The sequence below is a fragment of the Engystomops pustulosus genome, chromosome 8, assembly GCF_040894005.1.
Source record: "Engystomops pustulosus chromosome 8, aEngPut4.maternal, whole genome shotgun sequence".
Taxonomy (NCBI): Eukaryota; Metazoa; Chordata; class Amphibia; order Anura; family Leptodactylidae; genus Engystomops; species Engystomops pustulosus.
Window position 1 is genome coordinate 21,033,346 of NC_092418.1, and position 24,183 is coordinate 21,057,528.

Consider the following 24,183-nt stretch of genomic DNA (forward strand, 5'->3'; position numbering starts at 1 on the left):
AGCCCTGGGGTTAAACATTTTTAAAATGAGAGTTATAACTTTTTTTTTTTTTTTACTTTTTTTTGTTTTTTTTTGTGTTTTTTTGTGTTTTTTGTTTTTTTTTGTGTTTTTTGTTTTTTTTTGAGTTTTTAGAACCAAACAATCCTATCCTATTGCTATGGCTATTTTCTAGCCAAGTATCAAAGGAAGCACACTACTATGCCAGATGAGATGACACTGAGTTAGTGCCTAATAGAAATCCAACCCCTACTGAATTTTCCCACTTCAGCCTTTGCTATGGATATGTGCGCCACTAAGCGCAGAACACAGCGGTCGCAAGTCTCACTACAAATTGCTCAGAATTGGCAAGTACATGCACTGCAGAAACTACAGCCACCAGCAGATCAACCAGAAATCAAATATATAGAACGCTACTGTAGGCTTCAAGAAGCTGTTTGTATTCTCCTATGGCTATTTTCTAGCCAAGTATCAAAGGAAGCACACTACTATGCCAGATGAGATGACACCGAGTTATTGCCTAATAGAAATCCAACCCCTACTGAATTTTGCCACTTCGGCCTTTGCTATGGATATGTGCGCCACTAAGCGCAGAACACAGCGGTCGCAAGTCTCACTACAAATTGCTCAGAATTGGCAAGTACATGCACTGCAGAAACTACAGCCACCAGCAGATCAACCAGAAATCAAATATATAGAACGCTACTGTAGGCTTCAAGAAGCTGTTTGTATTCTCCTATGGCTATTTTCTAGCCAAGTATCAAAGGAAGCACACTACTATGCCAGATGAGATGACACTGAGTTATTGCCTAATAGAAATCCAACCCCTACTGAATTTTGCCACTTCGGTCTTTGCTATGGATATGTGTGCCACTAAGCGCTAAACACAACGGTAGCAAGTCCCCCTGCTAATTCCTCACAAAATGGTAAAAGATGCAAATTAAAATAAAAAAAGTAGAACGTTATTGTAGCCCTAAGAAGGGCTGTTGGGTTCTTTGAGAATCACTCCTGCCTAACAGTAAGCTAATAGAACACCCTAACGCTTTCCCTGACCAGCAGCAGCTCTCTCCCTAGCGGCATCCAGACACAGAATGATCCGAGCAGCGCGGCCAGCGGCTAGTCTATTCCAGGGTCACCTGATCTGGCCAGCCAACCACTGCTATCGACGTGTAAGGGTACCACGTCATGCTGGGTGGAGTGCAGAGTCTCCTGGCTTGTGATTGGCTCTGTTTCTGGCCGCCAAAAAGCAAAACGGCGGGAGCTGCCATTTTCTCGAGCGGGCGAAGTATTCGTCCGAGTAACGAGCAGTTTCGAGTACCCTAATGCTCGACCGAGCATCAAGCTCGGACGAGCATGTTCGCTCATCTCTAATTATTACATTCTTTGATCCAAGGCTCTACTGAAAAGGGAACTAGACTAAAATTATTTTGCTGTAGACTCGGGAAGTCATGACTGCCCCCCTTTCTTATGTTCATAACTCCTGGTTATTAGATATAGTCACAATCAACTTGTCTCTTCTTTCTACACATGAATTCCAGGAATTTTTCAAATGATATATTATATGTATTAAATACTTTAAATGGGATTAACCCTTTAATAGTTTTACATAAGTGGCTAATGTCATACCTTGTCTCCTCCTCCAGGTATGAGCCTAACATGACGTTACCTGTGGATGTGGACACGGAGCAGGACAGGGTCTTCTTCATTAAGGCAGTGGCACAGTTCATGGTAAGATTGAAGCCCTAGTTCTCTTGGTCTTGTCCTTTACAACCCGTGTAAATGTTTGAATCAGGAATTTTCTGTATTTTATTAAATTGCTATATTTTTAAAACACCTTGTGCACAAGTTCTCCGACCCTAGGCTGTGCATCCTTACTGCAGAACATAGCATAAAACTCAGGTGGAGCTTATGTAGCCTACGTTTTGTGCATGTTACCTTTTCAGGTGCAGAGGTAATCTGTATTCTACTGAGAAACTTTTGCTTGATTTTGTTCAGTTCTTTGGAAAACGGCTATGTGCACTTCTCTATGTGCACTTCTCTATGTGCACTTCTCTATGTGCACTTCTCTATGTGCACTTCTCTATGTGCACTTCTCTATGTGCACTTCTCTATGTGCACTTCTCTATGTGCACTTCTCTATGTGCACTTCTCTATGTGCATTTCTGCTATGTGCACTTCTCCAGTAGCCACAGGATAGGGAAGAAGCTTCCTCTGTGGATGGACTCCCAGCGATCATGAGAATGGTGGTCACAAATGCAGTATGTGAATAGAATGCTGATGCACAGTTCGCTTTCAAGGGCACCTGTCATCACTATTTCTGTCACTACTACCTTTTGGAAGAACGCACAATGATCCCATCCCAGCCTTTATCTAGTCAATTCATACATGAATCATTATAAAATCATCTATTCTTTATTATGTAAATGAGGCTGGTCACATGGTCCCTGTTCCCCCTCCCCTCTCCTCCCTCTGCTCATGTCTGTGTGTAATGTATAGTAAAGCATAGTTAGTCCATCTGCTGACATGCTGCATCCTCCTAATACACAGAGACACAGGCATCAGCTACACAAGTACCTGACATGTTCTGCTATATCATGGCTGCAGCCTGGAGGTGTTGTATTTCTCCTATACACACACAGGATGCAGGGGGTGTGGCCACCAGCACCAGGAAGCACATCATTATACAGCCTCACACCATTATACAGGCTGTCAGTCAAGCACTGAGGGTGTGGCTGTGCCTCCCACTCATGAATAAGCTGGACAGCTTGAATATGCTAATGACTCATTGGACATTTCACAGGTCATTTGCATACAGCTTTAGGACCTCATTGCTTAGGTTTACAGGCATCTAGAGGGACGATGAAAGGGTAGAGGCAATGCTCTCTAATGGCAGTTTATGAAAATATATTTAGTTTAGGAGGGTTATTTTGCCTGACGGGTTCTCTTTAAGGATCCCCATTTGATTAATCAAGTTCCCATTAAAGGGGTTGTACCAAGTTTCAAGCTATCTCCAGCATAGGGATAACAAGGTGATCGGTGTGAGTCCGACTACTCGGATCCCCAATGTACAGGAGAATGAAACATCTATCAATCAGTCCCAGGAAATGTGTCCTGCCACTTCATTCAATAGTATAAGAGTGTCAGAAATGGCTTACTCTTATAGACTGTGAATGGAATCTCCGGAGATACCCGAGCGTTCTGCTCTGTCATTTCTGACAATCCCATGCAATTGAATGATACAGTAGGACACATGCTTGACCTGCTGTTCTTGCCGGTCCCCCCCATTCTCCAGATTGCTGATGGTCCATTCTTTGGACCATCCCTGTGTCCCTTCAGAGCTACAGTGCCATGTTGGGAACCTGATCATGGAGGTGCAGTCCCATGGGATGCAGGGAATCTTGGATAACAAAGCAGCTTTGGGTCCTGCTACTGGGGGCAGCATTTGAGCCATGAAATATGGCAACCCCTGTCCATAATCCACAGAGCATGTAAGGGCACATGAATAAGCGCTGCAGGATCTAATACTGCTATACAGGGGACTGCAACACTTAGTTGGAGATTGTTTTGTTTTTTTTTTAGCATGAGAACAGTAGTGATCGCCAATTGTAAAGTTCATCCATACAAGCTGTGAGCGGCTGGAGTCTGTACCAGCTACAGGCGACTCACTACTCATTATATTCCTCATTTTGCCCAAAATGCATCCAAAGTTTCATCTGTGCCGGATCAATATATAATGCAGCGTTGGGAGAAGGTGGAAACAACTTTCCCAAGAACACAAAGCCCGTGTTCCTCGGAATAACATTTGGAGAGAACACTGTATTCTGTACAGTAATTACTTTTATCACACAGGAGGGGTTCACGTCCCCCCAGTATTTTCTGTATATTTCAGTCTGATCCAGCCATGGTTCACAACGCTCCGGACTGATCGACATATTGAGGCCCGTCACGCTCCCGTCACATGGGAGTGATGAATTACCCACCGACCGCCTGCCTTTATCTTCCCCTTGGTTCTTTGCCTTATCTTTGAAAGGCAGATTAGTTAAATTGGAAGAACGGGAATATAGATTCTTACACTTTTATGGACTTTGTATATGTTACACCATCACAGCCAAACTAGAGCTCATCAATGGGGCCCAAACGGAGTAATGGTCTCTTTCTTCTGGAACATTTCTCATTACTGGATTTGGAGGTTGTCTGTGTTCATGGATACACCAGCCGTCTTTTTTCTTCACTTTGAACATCCCTTTTTTGTAAGAAGGTTATTCTTGTTTATCCCATGATGCTTCTTTGATGTAAATCCATCAGTCAATGGATTCTGGGGAAATTTAGCAGCGCTGAAGGTGGTTGAAAAAAGTAGCTGTTTTTTTCCAAAAACAGCTCCCCTCCTGACCACAGGTAGTGCACGGTATTGCCACTATATTCATCTCTATGGAGCTGAGCTGCAGTGGAACAAGCCATAGTCAGATGTGGCACTGTTTTTGGAAGAAGGTAGTCACATTTTGCAACCTCTGGACATCCCCTTCAAGGTGCCAGCCTAGGGGGAATGAGGCATTACACAGAACCCAATGAAATCAATTAAAAATAAGACGGCAATAATGAGCAAGAAGGAGCTACCCTAGCCCTTCTGTTTTCTGGCTTTACAGGCTGTTACACTGGCTCACCCTCCACCTGCTCCCTCAGCACTGAGATAACAGCAGGAAGTGCTCACTGCACAAGGGGTGAGGCAGTGTAACAGCCTTTGAAGACAGAGCAGAGAGGGGTTAGGGTAGGTTCATTAACATAATTTTATACATTGATTTTAGAGGCTATGGAAGGAAGGCTATTGATATCATATAAAAGAAGTTTACTACAGTCATAGTGCGTGGATCAACGAGTAAGGGCTTATTCAGACCAGCGTGTCTGCTCTGCATCCACAAAACATGCAGATGCGTAATTTTCAATGTTCAGTCCATGTTGGGGCACATTTACATACCCGGTCTGAAGAGTTCACAGAACGTGCATCGTCCGTGTGTAGTGCACTTTGCCGCGATTCACTAAGATCGTGCGCCCGATATCCTGTATGTGTCGCTTCCCCGCTCAGGTCCGACAGAATTCGCCATCTTCTTCCTGTTGCGTGTAAGTGCTTGGGATTGCGACACAATTTGAAAGTTAAATCCCGCCCTCAGTCCGAATAAGTCGGATCGTCCGACGGCCCGGTCCCCGATTTGTGTCACATGAAAGCCAGTGCAGCTGCGCCACAATCCGATCAAGTGCAACACATTCCCAGCGCAGACACCTGTTAAATACCTGTAAAAACTGTTCAAACCCCGAAAATGGTCCAACGAAACGCGATCCCTTAGTAAATAACGTCCAGTATCCCATCCACAAAATTATGTTAAGCAAACTGATGCCAAAACACCCATCTGAATGAGCCCTAAGCGTCACTGCTTTATCATGATGGATTTTGATTGTAGATTTCTTGATGGATGGGTGATAACATGAATGTTGTTGCTGATGACATAGTCTGTAGCTGACAGATTCATCTACTTACATCACTTACCTGCGCTGTGACGGATCCACCTGTCAGGAGGAAGTGCAGCCTCATCCAGGATGAAAGATCCCGGGAATCTTCAGGTGGATTGAAGTGTCTATAACTCATTAGAATTACTCATGAAATATTGATGACCGCAAGGAAAACTCGGGCCTTCATGTCAATGCTCAAAGCTTTATGATTATGGACCGATCATAGGCAGACCTAGTGGAGCCTAAAATTCGTTAGTGAGGGCCCCTCCCCGCTACTGCTACTGGTAACTCCCATTTGACAATTTCCTGATAGAGGAAGTGCTCAGTTGAAACAAAAGATGATTGGGTCTGAGCTGCAATACCAAGCATAGCCACTATGCAGAGTGCGGCGCTGTGCTCGTCTGAATGCTGAATATTGGGGGGAATCATGTGCCCTCCCCCCATTTTATGGCATGGGGTGATTAATTTACTATGGGACACTTGAGGGGGCATGTTTTGAAGGACGGGGGAGGGGGAGCCCAGCTCTCAGACCCCAGCAATGAGTATAGGGGATAAATGTCTTAAGTGACACAATAATATATTATCTACTTATTCTAGAATATCCCTGTCCTCATACAGCAGATATGTGATCACTGAGTTTCTGCGGTAATAGTTGACACTGTTCCCCCATATTGTTTCCCATCTACCCCCCACTGTCACCGATCAGATGATCAGATTCCTGCACAGTCCCGGACACTACATGGTTAAGGCCGCTAGCTCCTGGGGTGCGCTCCCACTCATTATTGTAATATTTGCAGCGCCTCTCGCAGGAGGACGCACTGATCCTGCTCGCTTCTCTTTTGTGACATTATTATTTTCCCCACATCAGGTGAATCTTTCATGTCAAATCCCAGGAGCCGAGAGGGAAAAAAAAAAAACATCTGAAAAAAAAAAAACTGATTGATGTGAACAAGTGCAGATCTGGCTGGTCTCTAGGATACGGCTGCTGTGGATTTTGGGTTGCAATCGTGTTCTTTGGAGGGGCTCAACCTTCGTATTGCGGCGGATAAATTACGCAGCCGGTGTTAATTGATTCTACAGCTTCAGCAGCCGTCATTATGTGCTGCAGGGTTTTTTTCTCGGAACACGTGGATAGGTTTTGTATAACATTAGTCTGCTATGCTGCACCATCTCTAAGCCCATCCATAAGTCTCGGAGAATTCAGTGCAGTACAGGACAGAGCTGCGTCCTTCGCGCCATTGACTTCAGGACGGCTTATGGGATGGCCGAAACCCGTAAATCTCTGGAGTAAGGAGCAAATCAGGGGGAATTGCAATTCTGGCGTTAGGATGATCACAAGGGGTTCAAAAGCTGAACCCCCCCCCCTGTGATAATACAGTGTTATTAATTACACCACCCCTTTAAAGTGAATCTGTGGACAGATTATACCCCATTACAATACAGCCCCTTCAGGTAGGGGATGAATTCCCTCTTTTATGTGAAATTTAATCCATGTACAGGCGGTCCCCTACTTAAGGACACCCGACTTACAGACAACCCATAGTTACAGACGGACCCCTCTGCCCACTGTGACCTCTGGTGAAGCTCTCTGGATGTTACTATAGTCCCAGACTGTAATGATCAGCTGTAAGGTGTCTGTAATGAATCTTTATTGATAATCCTTGGTCCATTTACAGCAAAAATTTTGAAACTCCAATTGTCACTGGGACAAAAGAAAAATATTTGTCTAGAACTTCAATTATAAAATATACAGTTTCAACTTGCATACAAATTCAACTTAAGAACAAACCTCCGGACCCTATCTTGTATGTAACCCGGGGACTGCCTGTACCTATAAAAAAAAAAAAAAACACAAAAAAAAACAACTCCTCTAAAGTCATGTGACAATGCGCAGAGAACAGTCATATTTACTGGGGATGAGGCAAGCTTAGAGGCGGAGGAGAGTCACTTCAGACTCCGCTATTGTCAGTTTTATAAAGATGGGAATCACATCTTTTAGATGCCATCAGGCTTGTGGTTCTGTGATCTACAGAACCAGAGATACAGTCAGTTAAAGAAAGGCGTAATCGGATTTTATATCTGCAGCTCACATTTCCAACCATGTCTTTAACTCCTCGTATCACTGGTTCTGTGGATCACAGAACCACAAGCCTCATATGAACTAAAAGATGAGATTCTTAGCTTTAAAATGACACCATGTTTCCAGCTATTACAGAACCGTCTGAAGTGGCCCTGCTCCTGCAGCCTGTAAACTTCACTCTGATAGGAGATTTTTTTTATAGGTAAAAGGGGGAGATTTCATCAATGACAAGTTCCCTTTAATTATCTCCAATATTATTTATCATAAACATTTTCAAAATAACAATTTTGCACCTTTTATTTTCTGTAGTTTTCTATAAGTCCTTGTGTCATACATCGGAATTTTTATTAACTTACTTTTCCCATATTTTGTGAAGGTCGTTTTCAAGAATAATTTTGAATAATGTGCAGCATAAAAGATTGTACTGATGCAGAGGAACACGCAAGGACACCGGGGAAGAAAGAAGAAGAGGGGGAGGGATATTCTATACGGAGAGGGTGGTCTTCCCAGTTACAGCCATTCTCCTCCATAACCAGTTTCTTAAAGGGGTTGTACAGGGGGGGGGGGGCCTTGTACACAAAAATAAAGCTTATTCCTGCGCTCACTCTGTTTCAGGCCACTAAAGCCCATATCAAGCTGAACACCAAGAAGCTGTACCAGGCGGACGGCTATTCTGTGAAGGAGCTGCTGAAGGTCACCACCGTGCTGTACAACGCTATGAAAACCAAAGGCATCGATAACATTCAGAGCGGAGATGAGGACATGTCCACCTTTAAGTTTGACTTGGGAACCAAAGTGCGTATAACTAGTTCTAAGGACCCTTTTAAATGGTCTGTAACTGATCCACCACGGTTTTACAGATAGTATATATGACTCTATATAGAGACTATATATGACTCCTTAGATATCTGGAGAGGGGAGGAGGCGAGAGACAGAAATAGGCCGAGGCTGCTGCAGATGCTAGTGAGTTTTCTGTCTAACCCCCTTTATTCACATTAAGGTTGCATTCACACAGCCGTTTGAGGGCCGTATTTATGCCCCCGTTGGCGGTAATGGGTGCATGGCGCCATACAGGAGCGGTGCGGTGCAGCACAAGTGCGGCACCGTTACGTTCCGTACCCTGGGAAAAGATAGCACATGTCCCATCTTTCCCTGGAATATGGCGCCGTGCCCCATGTTTCTCTATGGAGAGGGGTAGGGGTTAGCAGCACTCACCCCCTCCTCCTCTCCCCGGCACGGATGTGTGTCCGCCATACAATGGTACCGTGGGCACAATGTGAATGTAGCCTAATACAGATCAGTACTGGACTATATGATGCTGGTGAATGGAATAGAAACAAGGAGATACAGAGCTGATTCTCCGCTGCTTTCGCTGTGCAGTACATGGGAGACCTCATAGCATCTGGTCTCCAGCTGCTAGCTCAGATAGAGCCTGCAGAGGGGAACACTGCTCAACAATTCAGAATACATCGATGATGGTCCTGGTTCTATGGATCCGTAAAAATGGCTCATTTCAAGGAAAACCAGTAATTTAGAACATATAATTTAGCATGGCAGCCATCCACATTAATGAATGTCAGTGGTGTAAGGGAATGGCTTTGAGGAGAGAGGGTTAAACACTTCGGCTGCATGACAAGAACACCAATAAGGTGACCCCTCCACGTTATCTCCCGCCAGCACATGTTGCGGTTGCTAATTCCAGATGTTGTAGGTCGCACTTATCTCTGCATGTCGCCTTGTTCTGCAGATTACGGACCTGAAGATGGCCAGACAGCTAGCATCGGAGATCACCTCCAAGGGAGCGCTGCTCTACGACGTCCTGGGCAAGGAGGCGGACCTCAGAGTAAGTGCTGGGACAGTTGTGCTATCCCCCCGATGCATGGTGCCTGCATGGTCAAGAATGGGTTAATAGTCATATCCCTTGAGTTTTAGGGTCATGGATAGAATCTTATGGATTGATCCCGTCCCAACGAGCAGCTACTATATTTCACAATCCAGTCTGAATAGAGGCTTAAAAAACTGACCATGCAGTAGTGCAGACGGTGGAGAAATGTCTGATCACACCTTATATATGTTGTTAGTAGCAGCAGGACTGTGATATATGGATTCATAATGAGGGATTGTAGCTTCTCTAAATGCACTGGTGGTACATCCTTACACTGCTGTGCTCTGTGCTACTCCTCCATACGGCCTGCCATATGGCCCAAGTCATTGCAGTAGTGTCCAACCAAAAGACTTGTAAAGCTTTGAGTTAAGGCTAAGGGGATGTGCTGTGGAAAAGTTTGGTGCACAGAACACAGCAGTGTGAGGACACTCCCCCAGTGCACTTCAGAAACTACAATTGGAATATAAATCCATTTACCATAGTTCTACTGCTGCTACTAACTGCATACCAGGGCTCATGTAATGAATTATGATTGTTATGACTCATGTAATTAATATGTTGCTTGTATTCTACTCCATTTGCTGCCATGTTTTAAAGGGGATGTTTGTGATCAGAGGACCCCTTTAACCAAAGTTATCAGAATAAAGCTAAACCCCTAACTCTTAGCTTTATTTATACACTTTTTTTTCCTTACTGTTACTGCAAAACTTTATCAACTGCAGAAGGGACAAGTCTATCTCCCTGTTATTGCACCTGCGGGGGTGACCCATAAATGTGTAAAATTAGATTGTGGACACACAGAGCCCGCCATGACACCGCCACCAGCTCATTAATCACCGCAGCTAATGAGCAGCATCGAGGTGTGTGACAGATCGCACCACACGCTCACTCCCCCATCCCTTTAATCTATAGAGCTACATAGCCCGTGCTATCTGGTCCTGAAGAGCTGCAGGCTACATTGTGTATGTGTAGTGGGATACTAACACTCTACCTAGTGCCCACCACTCTGATTCCCATAGACCAGAGCATGGGCAGCAGTGCCAGCCTTATAGGAGGCATTAGTCACACCTAGTGCCAACAGCGGGTGATACAAACTACAGCTATATACTATCTATATATCTATACCTATGCCAATTACCCTCACACATGAGACTCTGTCATCCCGAAAGCAGTGTCTTGTACATAATATTTATTCCCTATCCTGGTCCCTGAAAGTCCCACATCTGAGGGTCCTTTGATCAGTAGACCCTTGTCTCAGGTCCCCACGTTCCCCCGCTACTGCTCTTTTCAGTGGCCATAAACACAACTTTCTTTGCATCTGAGACCTCCATTCTTTTAATTGCAGAGAGAGGTCAGGCACTTGTGCTCACACTGCTGTGCTCTGAGCGCTCTGCGTAAAGTTGTTTCACAGCCCTTTCTCTCCAGACCTGTAGTTTAAAACTACTGCAGTCACTCTGAGAAGATTGGATTGGCCATGCAACAGTTCACTGGAGTGAGCCAGGAGCACAGCAGTGTGAGGACACACCCCAAGAAGCTACAATCCCGGAATAGAAACCCATATCTTTGTTGTATGTTGCATTGAATTGCTCCATTAACTCTTCCACCTGCGCTGAGTGCTTTAGTATTAAACCTGAAACCTGCAACAGCTTCTGACTAGCACAGCAAGAGGAGGAGCTGTGGAGTGGCTCCATGCTAAGTGCAAAGCAGTGTGAGGACGCACTCCCAGTCTATAATCTGGCATATAAATCAATTGTACACAGTCCTGCTGCTACTAACAACACATATGAAGGTATGATAACACATCTCTTCAGGGACAATACACTGCCTGCACAGCAGTGTGAGGACATGCCCCCAGTACAATCCTGGTATATAACTACTTCACAGTCCTGTTTCTATCACCATACACATGTTATATGTCATTATATGTAAAGGTCTGATTATACATATTTCCAGGGAGGATATCTAACACTTTCTGCAGAGAGTGCAGAGCACAGCAGTGTGACGCCACACCCCCAGTGCTACAAAGATGGACTATAAATCCATATATCACAGTCCTGCTGCTACTAACAACATACACAAAGATCTGATAACACCTCTCTCCAGGGACGATACATATCACTAGATAGTATATTCCCTTTAAAGTGGCTTGATCTGATCATAGAAAGCAATTTGTTTAAAAGCAGTACAGAGTATTTAAGTCAATGTGTTGATCCCTATTAAAGCTTCTTGAATTGTCTCCATAGTAAAGGGAGACATCATAACATATGAAAAGAATATGGAACAATTCATGTGCTGCGTTGTGGAGTCCTGTGCCTGGCCTAGATTACTGGCGTTATTACACATGTCTCTATTATGTATGACACAGTATGGCGGTATGACACATGTCTCTATTATGTATGACATAGTATGGCGGTATTACACATGTCTCTATTATGTATGACACAGTATGGCGGTATTACACATGTCTCTATTATGTATGACACACTATGGCGGTATTACACATGTCTCTATTATGTATGACACACTATGGCGGTATTACACATGTCTCTGTTATGTATGACACGGTATGGCGGTATTACACATGTCTCTATTATGTATGACACACTATGGCGGTATTACACATGTCTCTGTTATGTATGACACACTATGGCGGTATTACACATGTCTCTATTATGTATGACACACTATGGCGGTATTACACATGTCTCTATTATGTATGACACACTATGGCGGTATTACACATGTCTCTGTTATGTATGACACGGTATGGCGGTATTACACGTGTCTCTATTATGTATGACACGGTATGGCGGTATTACACATGTCTCTATTATGTATGACACACTATGGCGGTATTACACGTGTCTCTATTATGTATGACACAGTATGGCGGTATTACACATGTCTCTATTATGTATGACACAGTATGGCGGTATTACACATGTCTCTATTATGTATGACACAGTATGGCGGTATTACACATGTCTCTATTATGTATGACACAGTATGGCGGTATTACACATGTCTCTATTATGTATGACACAGTATGGCGGTATTACACATGTCTCTATTATGTATGACACAGTATGGCGGTATTACACATGTCTCTATTATGTATGACACAGTATGGCGGTATTACACATGTCTCTATTATGTATGACACAGTATGGCGGTATTACACATGTCTCTATTATGTATGACACAGTATGGCGGTATTACACATGTCTCTATTATGTATGACACAGTATGGCGGTATTACACATGTCTCTATTATGTATGACACAGTATGGCGGTATTACACATGTCTCTATTATGTATGACACAGTATGGCGGTATGACACATGTCTCTATTATGTATGACACAGTATGGCGGTATGACACATGTCTCTATTATGTATGACACAGTATGGCGGTATTACACATGTCTCTGTTATGTATGACACAGTATGGCGGTATGACACATGTCTCTGTTATGTATGACACAGTATGGCGGTATGACACATGTCTCTGTTATGTATGACACAGTATGGCGGTATTACACATGTCTCTATTATGTATGACACAGTATGGCGGTATTACACATGTCTCTATTATGTATGACACAGTATGGCGGTATGACACATGTCTCTGTTATGTATGACACAGTATGGCGGTATGACACATGTCTCTATTATGTATGACACAGTATGGCGGTATGACACATGTCTCTGTTATGTATGACACAGTATGGCGGTATGACACATGTCTCTGTTATGTATGACACAGTATGGCGGTATGACACATGTCTCTATTATGTATGACACATGTCTCTATTATGTATGACACAGTATGGCGGTATGACACATGTCTCTGTTATGTATGACACAGTATGGCGGTATGACACATGTCTCTATTATGTATGACACACTATGGCGGTAGAGTAATGGCTGCTGCTTACCAGGACGTCCTCTTTTATCCTTCAATAAATCTTGTGGAACGTGTGAGGGTGTCAGGGAACATCTAATGCATCTCCTCATCCCCCGAGTCTCTCCCCGGACACTTTCCTCCATATTCATTACCTTCTTACATTATGTCCGACTTCTTGTAAGTGACTGGATCCTGGGAGACTGGATCTGGGCTGTAATGGGCCAGCGCTTTACGTCATTCCCAGTCTCGCTATTTATTTATTTCGCATCTGAATGAATCAGGTGTCGCCTGAATTTAAAGGGATCCTGGGCCAAGTATTCTGCATCATATGCAAATGCAAATGAGCATTTAGGTGCACAATGGGCGTGGCAATGAGGTCCGATGCACCATCTCCCACCTGGTTTAAAGGGATGCGGTCATGTGGTGGTTATATCATCATGTACCCATTTTTTTTATGTTCTCCGAGCTAAGCTAAGCCTAACCTATAGGAGATGTAAATTTAGGATAGACTAGATTAAGACGGCCTAATCCACCCTTACAGACCTTTACTCCTGATAGGACGACAGCCCCAGGGACTGCCCAACGTTTCGGGTGATGAGTAATTGGTGTAATTGAATTGTGAACTGCATTTATAAACAGATTCTAATTATTTTTTTTTTTTAGAATTTAGAGGTTTTTTGTACCCGATTATTTTATTATTATTATATATTTTCCAAGTAATCGCTGTACAATTACCACTAAATTAGGTTTGAAGAGACCAGGAGGCGCAGAAAATGTTTCATCAATTAATTAGTCTTAATAGGTTTTATTCTGTGTTTCTGTGCTGAGATCTCATTTACCAAAGTAGAATTGTCTCCCCACTTATAGGAGTTCAGCTAAGATGTACCTGGCTGGCAGATTACATACTGACCAGCAGAATAGTGAGTGCACTCAGGGTCAGTACAGGATAAGTAATGTCATGTATGTACACAGCGACTGCACCAGCAGCAGAATGGTGAGTGCAGCTCTGGAGTATAATACAGGATATAACTCAGGATCAGTACAGGATAAGTAATGTCATGAATGTACACAGTGACTGCACCAGCAGCAGAATAGTGAGTGCAGCTCTGGAGTATAATACAGGATGTAACTCAGGATCAGTACAGGATAAGTAATGTCATGTATGTACACAGTGACTGCACCAGCAGCAGAATGGTGAGTGCAGCTCTGGAGTATAATACAGGATATAACTCAGGATCAGTACAGGATAAGTAATGTCATGTATGTACACAGTGACTGCACCAGCAGCAGAATAGTGAGTGCAGCTCTGGAGTATAATACAGGATGTAACTCGGGATCAGTACAGGATAAGTAATGTCATGTATGTACACAGTGACTGCACCCGTAGCAGAATAGTGAGTGCAGCTCTGGGGTATAATACAGGATGTAACTCAGGATCAGTACAGGATAAGTAATGTCATGTATGTACACAGTGACTGCACCAGCAGCAGAATGGTGAGTGCAGCTCTGGAGTATAATACAGGATGTAACTCAGGATCAGTACAGGATAAGTAATGTCATGTATGTACACAGTGACTGCACCAGCAGCAGAATAGTGAGTGCAGCTCTGGGGTATAATACAGGATGTAACTCAGGATCAGTACAGGATAAGTAATGTCATGTATGTACACAGTGACTGCACCAGCAGCGGAATAGTGAGTGCAGCTCTGGGGTATAATACAGGATGTAACTCAGGATCAGTACAGGATAAGTAATGTCATGTATGTACACAGTGACTGCACCAGCAGCAGAATAGTGAGTGCAGCTCTGGAGTATAATACAGGATGTAACTCAGGATCAGTACAGGATAAGTAATGTCATGTATGTACACAGTGACTGCACCAGCAGCAGAATAGTGAGTGCAGCTCTGGAGTATAATACACAATGTAACTCAGTCTCATCCCGGTATAAGTGATGTCATGTATGTGCATATTGACTGCAGCAGCAGAATAGTGAGTGCAGCTTGGAAGTATGTCATGTATTTAATACAGCTGTATATTATATCTGTATGTAACTGTGACATGATATTATAACTACTGCCGGTTCCTGTACTTTCCTATCTTGGCAGTGTTTGCCCGTGGACCACATGAGACAGTCAGACTGCCCCGAGGAGCCGCACATGAGCTCATAGTGAACATACGCAGCCTGAGGCTTGTGATGCCCGTCTCCCATCTGCCAGTCTTTTTGCAGTGTGTCTGTGCCCGTCTGTTTGCCACACGCTGTGGCCATAGCACTGAGCGTTATTAATGGTCTTGCGGCTGCAGCGCCGGATGTGTCGTGTGTATATTTAGACCAGTCATATTTTATTCTGACTGCCCCCGTAGTCCCTTGCCCTCGGTGCTCTGCTGTGATTTCTAGGTTTCGTCACATTTGGGATTTGAGCTATTTTTACATGCAGCGTGAGATCCATGGCGGGGGGGGTCCACCTCATCGCAACGGTGAGACATAATTGTGCCGCGCTTTCCAGACATTTCTCGGAAAGTCCAGGATATATGGTGACAGATCTGTAATGAGATCTATGGGGCGGGGGGAGAGGTGCACTGACCCATCAGCACCGACTCTACCCATCTGCCCATGTGACATCTGCACATTACTAGGTCTCGTATTGATCGTAGGTGCCGGTATTAATATTCACAAGACTTAAATGTATTCACAAAACTAAGTTTTCATGTTATCCCCACTATCCAGAAACCAGGGCTGAGGAGTCGGTAAGTCAAACTTCAGATTCTGACTCCTCAATTATCCCAAACACGACTTCAGCTCCTTGAAGATCACAAAGTCTGACTGCACAGTCCTGTTTTCCTGGTCACTCTGGCAGTCCTGAGATATATGTAGCTTTCCTTCCCAGTGCCTTAGTCCTCTGATCTGTAGTGGAGGAGTTTCACTACTGAGCATGTACATAAAGTGCAGCCACATTCATCTCAACTATAAGTTTGAAATGAGAGGGGTGCACAACCCGCGCTGACAGGCCACATGAGGCCTATCAAGTCTTGAATAATGGACCGCACTCCAATGACAGTCAGAGTCCAATGAGCATTTCTATAACTGATAGAAGCGGTCATTGGTGCAGCACTGGTTTTATGAGTCAGGGAAAGGACACGGAGCAGGAGAGGACCCAGGAGAGGTAAGTACTTGTCAGCTGTACTGTACTACTCCCGGGTCATCTACTGTTCCTGACACAGTTCTGCTCCGTGCTCGGGTCCAGTATAGTCTAGTATTAGTAGTTTTATTCTCTGGGGGTCTCCAGTATTAGTAGTTTTATTCTCTGGGGGTCTCCAGTATTAGTAGTTTTATTCTCTGGGGGTCTCCAGTATTAGTAGTTTTATGCTCTGGGGGTCTCCAGTATTAGTAGTTTTATGCTCTGGGGGTCTCCAGTATTAGTAGTTTTATTCTCTGGGGGTCTCCAGTATTAGTAGTTTTATTCTCTGGGGGTCTCCAGTATTAGTAGTTTTATGCTCTGGGGGTCTCCAGTACTCCAGTATTAGTAGTTTTATTCTCTGGGGGTCTCCAGTATTAGTAGTTTTATGCTCTGGGGGTCTCCAGTATTAGTAGTTTTATGCTCTGGGGGTCTCCAGTATTAGTAGTTTTATGCTCTGGGGGTCTCCAGTATTAGTAGTTTTATTCTCTGGGGGTCTCCAGTATTAGTAGTTTTATTCTCTGGGGGTCTCCAGTATTAGTAGTTTTATGCTCTGGGGTTCTCCAGTATTAGTAGTTTTATGCTCTGGGGGTCTCCAGTATTAGTAGTTTTATTCTCTGGGGGTCTCCAGTATTGTTAATCTGCTATGAGGTCCCCAAGATTATCGTCTACTCTGCAGGATCTCTCCATTTCTTATTATCGTTGTCTGCTCTGGGGTCTCCGCTATTCTGGTCTGCTCAGAATGCAGTATTTGGATGCTGGGGTGGTATTTATTGCTGTACTGTGGTTGTTGGTGCATCCAGGGTGCTGAGTACTGCTGCCCCTTGAAGTTGAGCAGTATGATGTACGACAATTTGGCTTGTGGACCAATTAATGTCTTCCCTGCCCTCAATCCTTAGATCAGGAAGAATAAAGATGTAAGAGTGCACCCCCAGCAAACAATGTTGGTTAAGTTGCTACATGGTTACATGATGCTGTGCTGTGGCATCATGGGATTACTAGCAAAGCTAAAATTCCAGATTCATTTTGTTACTTCTTGCAAAAGGGGATTGGCTATGAGAGGGAGGGAAAGTTGTGTATGTGGAGGTCTTCCTTAGTAGCCCTATTATATTGTTATATAGATACACATTGTGGTTTCTATTGAAGCGCCACCAGACTATAATTAAGAGCGAGTTACACTCAAAACGTTGTGTCTGTTATGTGCCATCAAGTTTTATCGATCCTCACACGCGCCGTATGTCTGGCCTTTACTTACAGCAATTGGCTCAATGCCAATTATACCAGAACGTGGCCACACAGGCCACGTCCGGGTCACATATGGCTTATTATCCGCATCCGGAAACTATGTACGTTACTCTTAATTAGTGACGATTCAGCAGGAGGCTGTGTATGACCCTCATTGTGTGTCATCCAGGTATCACCAGGACGTTTGTTGTCGCCCACAGACTCCCGTCACCATCCTGCCCATGAGTGGCATTGATGCCTCCTGCTGTGCCCACACAGAACAAGCACTAAAAAGTATTTCGGGAATGGCTCCCGCATTTCTTTTTTGAATTACATCCAAGGCTCTGATAGCAATTAGGCACTTTCCGCTCTTCTCTGATTGACAATGGCGCATCTTTTATCCGCGTCACAAAGCGTTTAGCATTTACGGAGCACTGGGGGCAGAGTGGTGAGGCCATTATGACGGTGTTCAGAGTTACACATTTTGGATTCAACTTTGTGATGTTCGGTAACAGTATTCTTTGTTTCCTTGCAGGATTTGAGAGCCGCCGCTATCGCCCGGCCGCTGGAAATTAATGAGACGGAGAAGGTGCTGAGGACGTCCATCAGAGAGGTCCTGGTAAGTGCACGTTCATTCACAGAACATCAGCAATTATTCCGTCTAACGGCTGCAACTGCAAACCGACATAAAGGGGCTGTGCCAATTATAATTACAATTACAGAATAACGACTGACCTGCTGATCGGTCTGGTGTCAGAGCTGCGCAGGTTGTACATAGTGTACTATTTATAGAGCAGGAGGAGCTAAGCAGTTTGTACATAGTGTCCTATCTGCAGGCAGCATGTTATAGAGCAGGAGGAGCTGAGCAGATTGTACATATTGTCCTATCTGCAGGCAGCATGTTATAGAGCAGGAGGAGCTGAGCAGATTGTACATAGTGTCCTGTCTGCAGGTAGCATGTTATAGAGCAGGAGGAGCTGAGCAGATTGTACACAGTGTCCTATCTGCAGGCAGCATGTTATAGAGCAGATTGTACATAGTGTCCTATCTGCAGGCTGCATGTTAGAGAGCAGGAGGAGCTGAGCAGATTGTACATAGTGTCCTATCTGCAGGTAGCATGTTATAGAGCAGGAGGTGCTGATCAGATTGTACATAGTGTCCTATCTGCAGGCAGCATGTTATAGAGCAGGAGGAGCTGAGCAGAGTGTACATAGGGGGTCATTTACTAAGGGCCCGATTCACGTTTTCCCGACGTGTTACCCGAATATTTCCGATTTGCGCCGATTTCTCCTGAATTGCCCCGGGATTTTGGCGCACGCGATCGGATTGTGGCGCATCGGCGCCGGCATGCACGCGACGGAAATCGGGGGCGTGGCCGAGCGAAAACCCGACGGATTCGGAAAAAACGCCGGCCCGAGCCGGTGAACTCCAGTGCGTTCAGATGCTTTTCAGCGCAGCACCGCCACCTGGTGGACGGCGGAGGAACTACCTTGATGAATCCCGGCCGGACCCGAATCCAGCGCTGAGAACGCGCCGCAGGATCGCGAACGAACCGGGTAAGTAAATCTGCCCCATTGTGTCCTATCTGCAGGCTGCATGTTGTAGAGAAGGATTTTATAAAATGTATATATAAATATGTATAGTTTTGTGCAGATTGTACATTGTCTACATTAGGCTAAGACCACACACTGGGGGAGATTTATCATAAGTCTCTTATAGAGGAAATGTTCTAGTTGCCCATGGCAACCAATCAGAGCTCAGCTTTCATTTTCCCACAGCTGCTTATAACATTAAAGCTGAGCTCAGATTGGTTTCCATGGGCAACTAGAACAGTTTTACCTCAGACACTTGATGATAAATCTCCCCCACTGTGCCAGTTACCAAAGTTATCCCCTATCCATATTATAATGAGTGCCCCCTTTTCTGTAACTTCTCCAAACTAATGAAATGGTCACAGCAGAGCGCCCTCTATACTTGCCTCTGGCTGTCACACGACATTGCCGCATCATAGTGTGTGGCCGCAGGCCGGGTGCTTAGACGGAAGAAGACGGAAGTAACTATAGAGTCTTGATTTATTTTTTTAAAGTTGTTGACATAGGCCCGATGGTTTGGGACTGCTGACATAGACCCCCGTTCTCGTGGTCTGTGGGGGTCCCATCACTAAGACCCCTGACAATCAGCAAGGTGGTCTCTGTCCTGGGGATAGGGGCTCCCTTAATGACATTGGACAACCCCTTTAAGGCTGGGGCCCAAGCCTGGGTTTAGTATGGCTGCTCTTATATCTGAGTATGTTGTCCCTGTCTGTGGGTTTGGTGTAAAGGTTGGTTCCCGCTCTGTTGTACTATTGTCTTTCTCTTTACTACTGAGAAAAGTTTCAGGTTCATCAAGAGATTGAGACCAGATGAGGAAGATGTCATCTATGTATCTCCCCCACCGCAGCGCATGGTGCAGTGCCTCTGAGTCAGTCACAGGGATATTAGGGTGTGTGGGGGCCATATTGACTACGATTGTGAAGCCTTTCAATGACAAATAAAAATCTGTTCCAAAAAATAATATTTATTGTGCAAACGAATCTCAGTAAATATAATGGCAATAATCTTCTCCCCAGCGCTGGTCAGAGACTTGGCGTTTTCTCTTAAAGGAAATCTACCCCCAGGATGAAGGATTGTAAACCCAGCACACTGACATTCTAGGTTTGACTACCTTATCATGATGACAGTATCTCAGTAGTTCTGGGCTTGTAACAAGACAATGGGGCAGATTTACTTACCCGGCCCATTCGCGATCCAGCGGCGCCTTCTCTGCGGTGGATTCGGGTCCGGCCGGGATTCACTAAGGCAGTTCCTCCGACGTCCACCAGATGTCGCTGCTGCGCTGAAGACCATCGGAATGCACTGGAGTACACCGAGCCAGGCTGAGTGAAGGTAAGTGCAAGCTGCGCAACACATTTTTCGTTTTTAAATGCGGCTGTTTTTCTGAATACGTCAGGTTTTCGTTTGGCCACGCCCCCCGATTTCCGTCGCGCGCATGCCGGCGCCGATGCGCCACAATCCGATCGCGTGCGCCAAAATCCCGGGGCAATTCAGGGAAAATCGGCGCGAATCGGAAATATTCGGGTAACACGTCGGGAAAACGCGAATCGGGCCCTTAGTAAATGTCCCCCAATATTCCCATCTTCTGTTATTTACAGGGGAATTCCATTTTATTTTTGGTTTATCCATTTTTCCCTTTCCTAATGCATAAGTAAAATCCACAGCTAAAATCTGCTGTATAGAAATTTTCTCCAAAAAGCAGAACCTGCAGAACACGTAGGTGTTACCGCACATCCACTCCGGCTACAAGAATTTCTTCTTCAGATATAGAAATATATATATATATTGATATTTACTTGGAAAAACGGCTGGGTGCCGGCTGCCAGTCCTGGTAATAGTGGGGCTCATTATCTCCATTATACGCATGTATACAGGGCTCAATATTCCATCCCTCGGCCCCCGCTCTTCTGCAGGGGGTACTACCACGTGCTTACTGCATGGAGAATACACCCACCCCCTCACAAGTTATGGGGTAGGTGCTTATGACCAATATTTTTTAAAGGTAAGTCATTGAAACTTGTTACATGTGGTGCCATGGCGCTGTACTTCAGATTACATAAGTATCGCTCTCCTAAGAAGTAGCAGCAGCAATCCTCCCACCTCCGAGGACAAGTGCTACATGAGTCACTGAGCTCCGCTCATAGGGTTTTAGGTGTTTATGTCATTTTTTCCTTTCATTTAATAATAAAGTACTGCTGAGTGTTACATACACTGATACATGCCTAGTGCAAGGCCTGAGGCAGCATGTTATAGAGCAAGAAGGGCTGAACTGATTGTACAGTGTCCTATCTGCAGGCAGCATGTTATAGAGCAGGAGGAGTTGAACAGATTGTACACAGTGTCCTACCTGCAGAAAGCAAGTTATAGAGCAGGAGGAGCTGAGCAGATTGTACATAGTGTCCTATCTGCAGGCAGCATGTTATAGAGCAGGAGGAGCTGAGCAGATTGTACATAGTGTCCTATCTGCAGGCAGCATGTTATAGAGCAGGAGGAGCTGAGCAGATTGTACATAGTGTCCTATCTGAAGGCAGCATGTTATAGAGCAGGAGGAGCTGAGCAGATTGTACATAGTGTCCTATCTGCAGGCAGCATGTTATAGAGCAGGAGGAGCTGAGCAGATTGTACATGGTGTCCTATCTGCAGGCAGCATGTTATAGAGCAGGAGGAGCTGAGCAGATTGTACATAGTGTCCTATCTGCAGGCAGCATGTTATAGAGCGGGATGAGCTGAGCAGATTGTATATAGTGTCCTATATGCAGGGAGCATGTTATAGAGCAGGAGGAGCTGAGCAGATTGTACATAGTGTCCTATCTGCAGGGAGCATATTATAGAGCGGGATGAGCTGAGCATATTGTATATAGCGTCCTATCTGCAGGCTGCATGTTATAGAGCAGGAGAAGCTGAGCATATTGTATATAGTGTCCTATCTGCAGGCTGCATGTTCTAGAGCAGGAGGAGCTAAGCATATTGTATATAGTGTCCTATCTGCAGGCAGCATGTTATAGAGCAGGAGCAGCTGAGCAGATTGTACATAGTGTCCTATCTGCAGGGAGCATGTTATAGAGCAGGATGAGCTGAGCAGATTGTATATAGTGTCCTATCTGCAGGGAGAATGTTATAGCGCAGGATGAGCTGAGCAGATTGTACATAGTGTCCTATCTGCAGGCAGCATGTTATAGAGCAAGAGGAGCTGAGCAGATTGTACATAGTGTCCTATCTGCAGGCAGCAAGCATGTTATAGAGCAAGAGGAGCTGAGCAGATTGTACATAGTGTCCTATCTGCAGGCTGCATGTTATAGAGCAGGAGGAGCTGAGCATATTGTATATAGTGTCCTATCTGCAGGTAGCATGTTATAGAGCAGGAGGAGCTGAGCATATTGTATATAGTGTCCTATCTGCAGGTAGCATGTTATAGAGCAGGAGGAGCTGAGCATATTGTATATAGTGTCCTATCTGCAGGCTGCATGTTATAGAGCAGGAGGAGCTAAGCATATTGTACATAGTGTCCTATATGCAGGGAGCATGTTATAGAGCAGGAGGAGCTGAGCAGATTCTACATGATGTCCTATCTGCAGGGAGCATGTTATAGAGCAGGAGGAGCTGAGCAGATTGTATATAGTGTCCTATCTGCAGGGAGCATGTTATAGAGCAGGATGAGCTGAGCAGATTGTATATAGTGTCCTATTTGCAGGGAGAATGTTATAGCGCAGGAGGATCTGAGCAGATTGTATATAGTTTCTTATCTGCAGGCAGCCTGTTATAGAGCAAGAAGTGCTGAGCAGATTGTACATTGTGTCCTATCTGCAGGCAGCATGTTATAGAGCAGGAGGAGATGAGCAGATTGTATTTAGTGTCCTACCTGCAGGCAGCATGTTGTAGAGCAAGAGGAACTCAGCAGATTGTATATTGTGCCCTATCTGCAGGCAGCATGTTATACAGCAGGAGGAGCTGAGATGATTGTGCATAGTGTGGTATATGCTGACAGCATGTTATAGAGCAGGAGGAGCTGAGATGATTGTGCATAGTGTGGTATATGCAGACAGCATGTTATAGAGCAGGAGGAGCTGAGATGATTGTGCATAGTGTGGTATATGCAGACAGCGTGTTATAGAGCAGGAGGAGCTGAGCAGGTTGTACCTAGTGTGGTATATGCAGGCAGAATGTTATAGAGCAGGAGGAGCTGAGATGATTGTGCATAGTGTGGTATATGCAGACAGCATGTTATAGAGCAGGAGGAGCTGAGCAGGTTGTACCTAGTGTGGTATATGCAGGCAGAATGTTATAGAGCAGGTACAGCACTGTTCGGACACTATCTGCCCTTGGTGTGTGTATGTGTGTGTGTATGCCGCTTTAATTCCAGTCTTTGTTTACTCCATACAATTAGCGGCAGGACTCCGGGTGACAATTTTCTCTTGTCCCTTGTTGTGCGCTCGTCCTGTGTACGCAGCTCCCCAGCACATAGCGGCTGCTCCCTCCTCTGCCTGATGACACCTTCCTTTCATCACTCCTGACATCTTGAAAAGCCTCGTCCTGCGCCGGTATCTCCTGGGCCTATAATTACGGCTGCACCGAAGCCGCAGAGTCGGAGGCGACATATTTTTTCTAATGATGAGGCGCTGCAGATTACCCTCCATCTAGATGTTTATCCTTTGTATTTAGTAAGGGAGGGGGTTTGCTACAGTGTGTAATAATCATATACGGGATGAAAGGATCTTCTCTTTCTCCTTGTCCTGAGATCAGATGATTTATCGCTCATCCTCCGAGGATTGCAGGCGGATATATATCCTGCCCCAGATACAATAGGACATCATTGAGGACATAA

At 44.8% G+C, this 24,183-nt stretch overlaps 1 protein-coding gene across 7 annotated transcripts in view; it reads left to right on the top strand.

Annotated features, from left to right (window-relative positions):
* The window catches only part of CLUAP1 (clusterin associated protein 1), an 89,728-nt gene that overhangs the window by 43,501 nt on the left and 22,044 nt on the right, over positions 1 to 24,183 (top strand). For all 7 annotated transcript variants that reach the window (XM_072120147.1, XM_072120144.1, XM_072120149.1 and 4 more), the window contains 4 exons: positions 1,641 to 1,725; positions 8,195 to 8,374; positions 9,327 to 9,422; positions 18,305 to 18,388. In XM_072120147.1, coding sequence (XP_071976248.1) covers positions 1,641 to 1,725; positions 8,195 to 8,374; positions 9,327 to 9,422; positions 18,305 to 18,388 — 445 coding nt within the window. The remainder of the gene's footprint in view (positions 1 to 1,640; positions 1,726 to 8,194; positions 8,375 to 9,326; positions 9,423 to 18,304; positions 18,389 to 24,183) is intronic.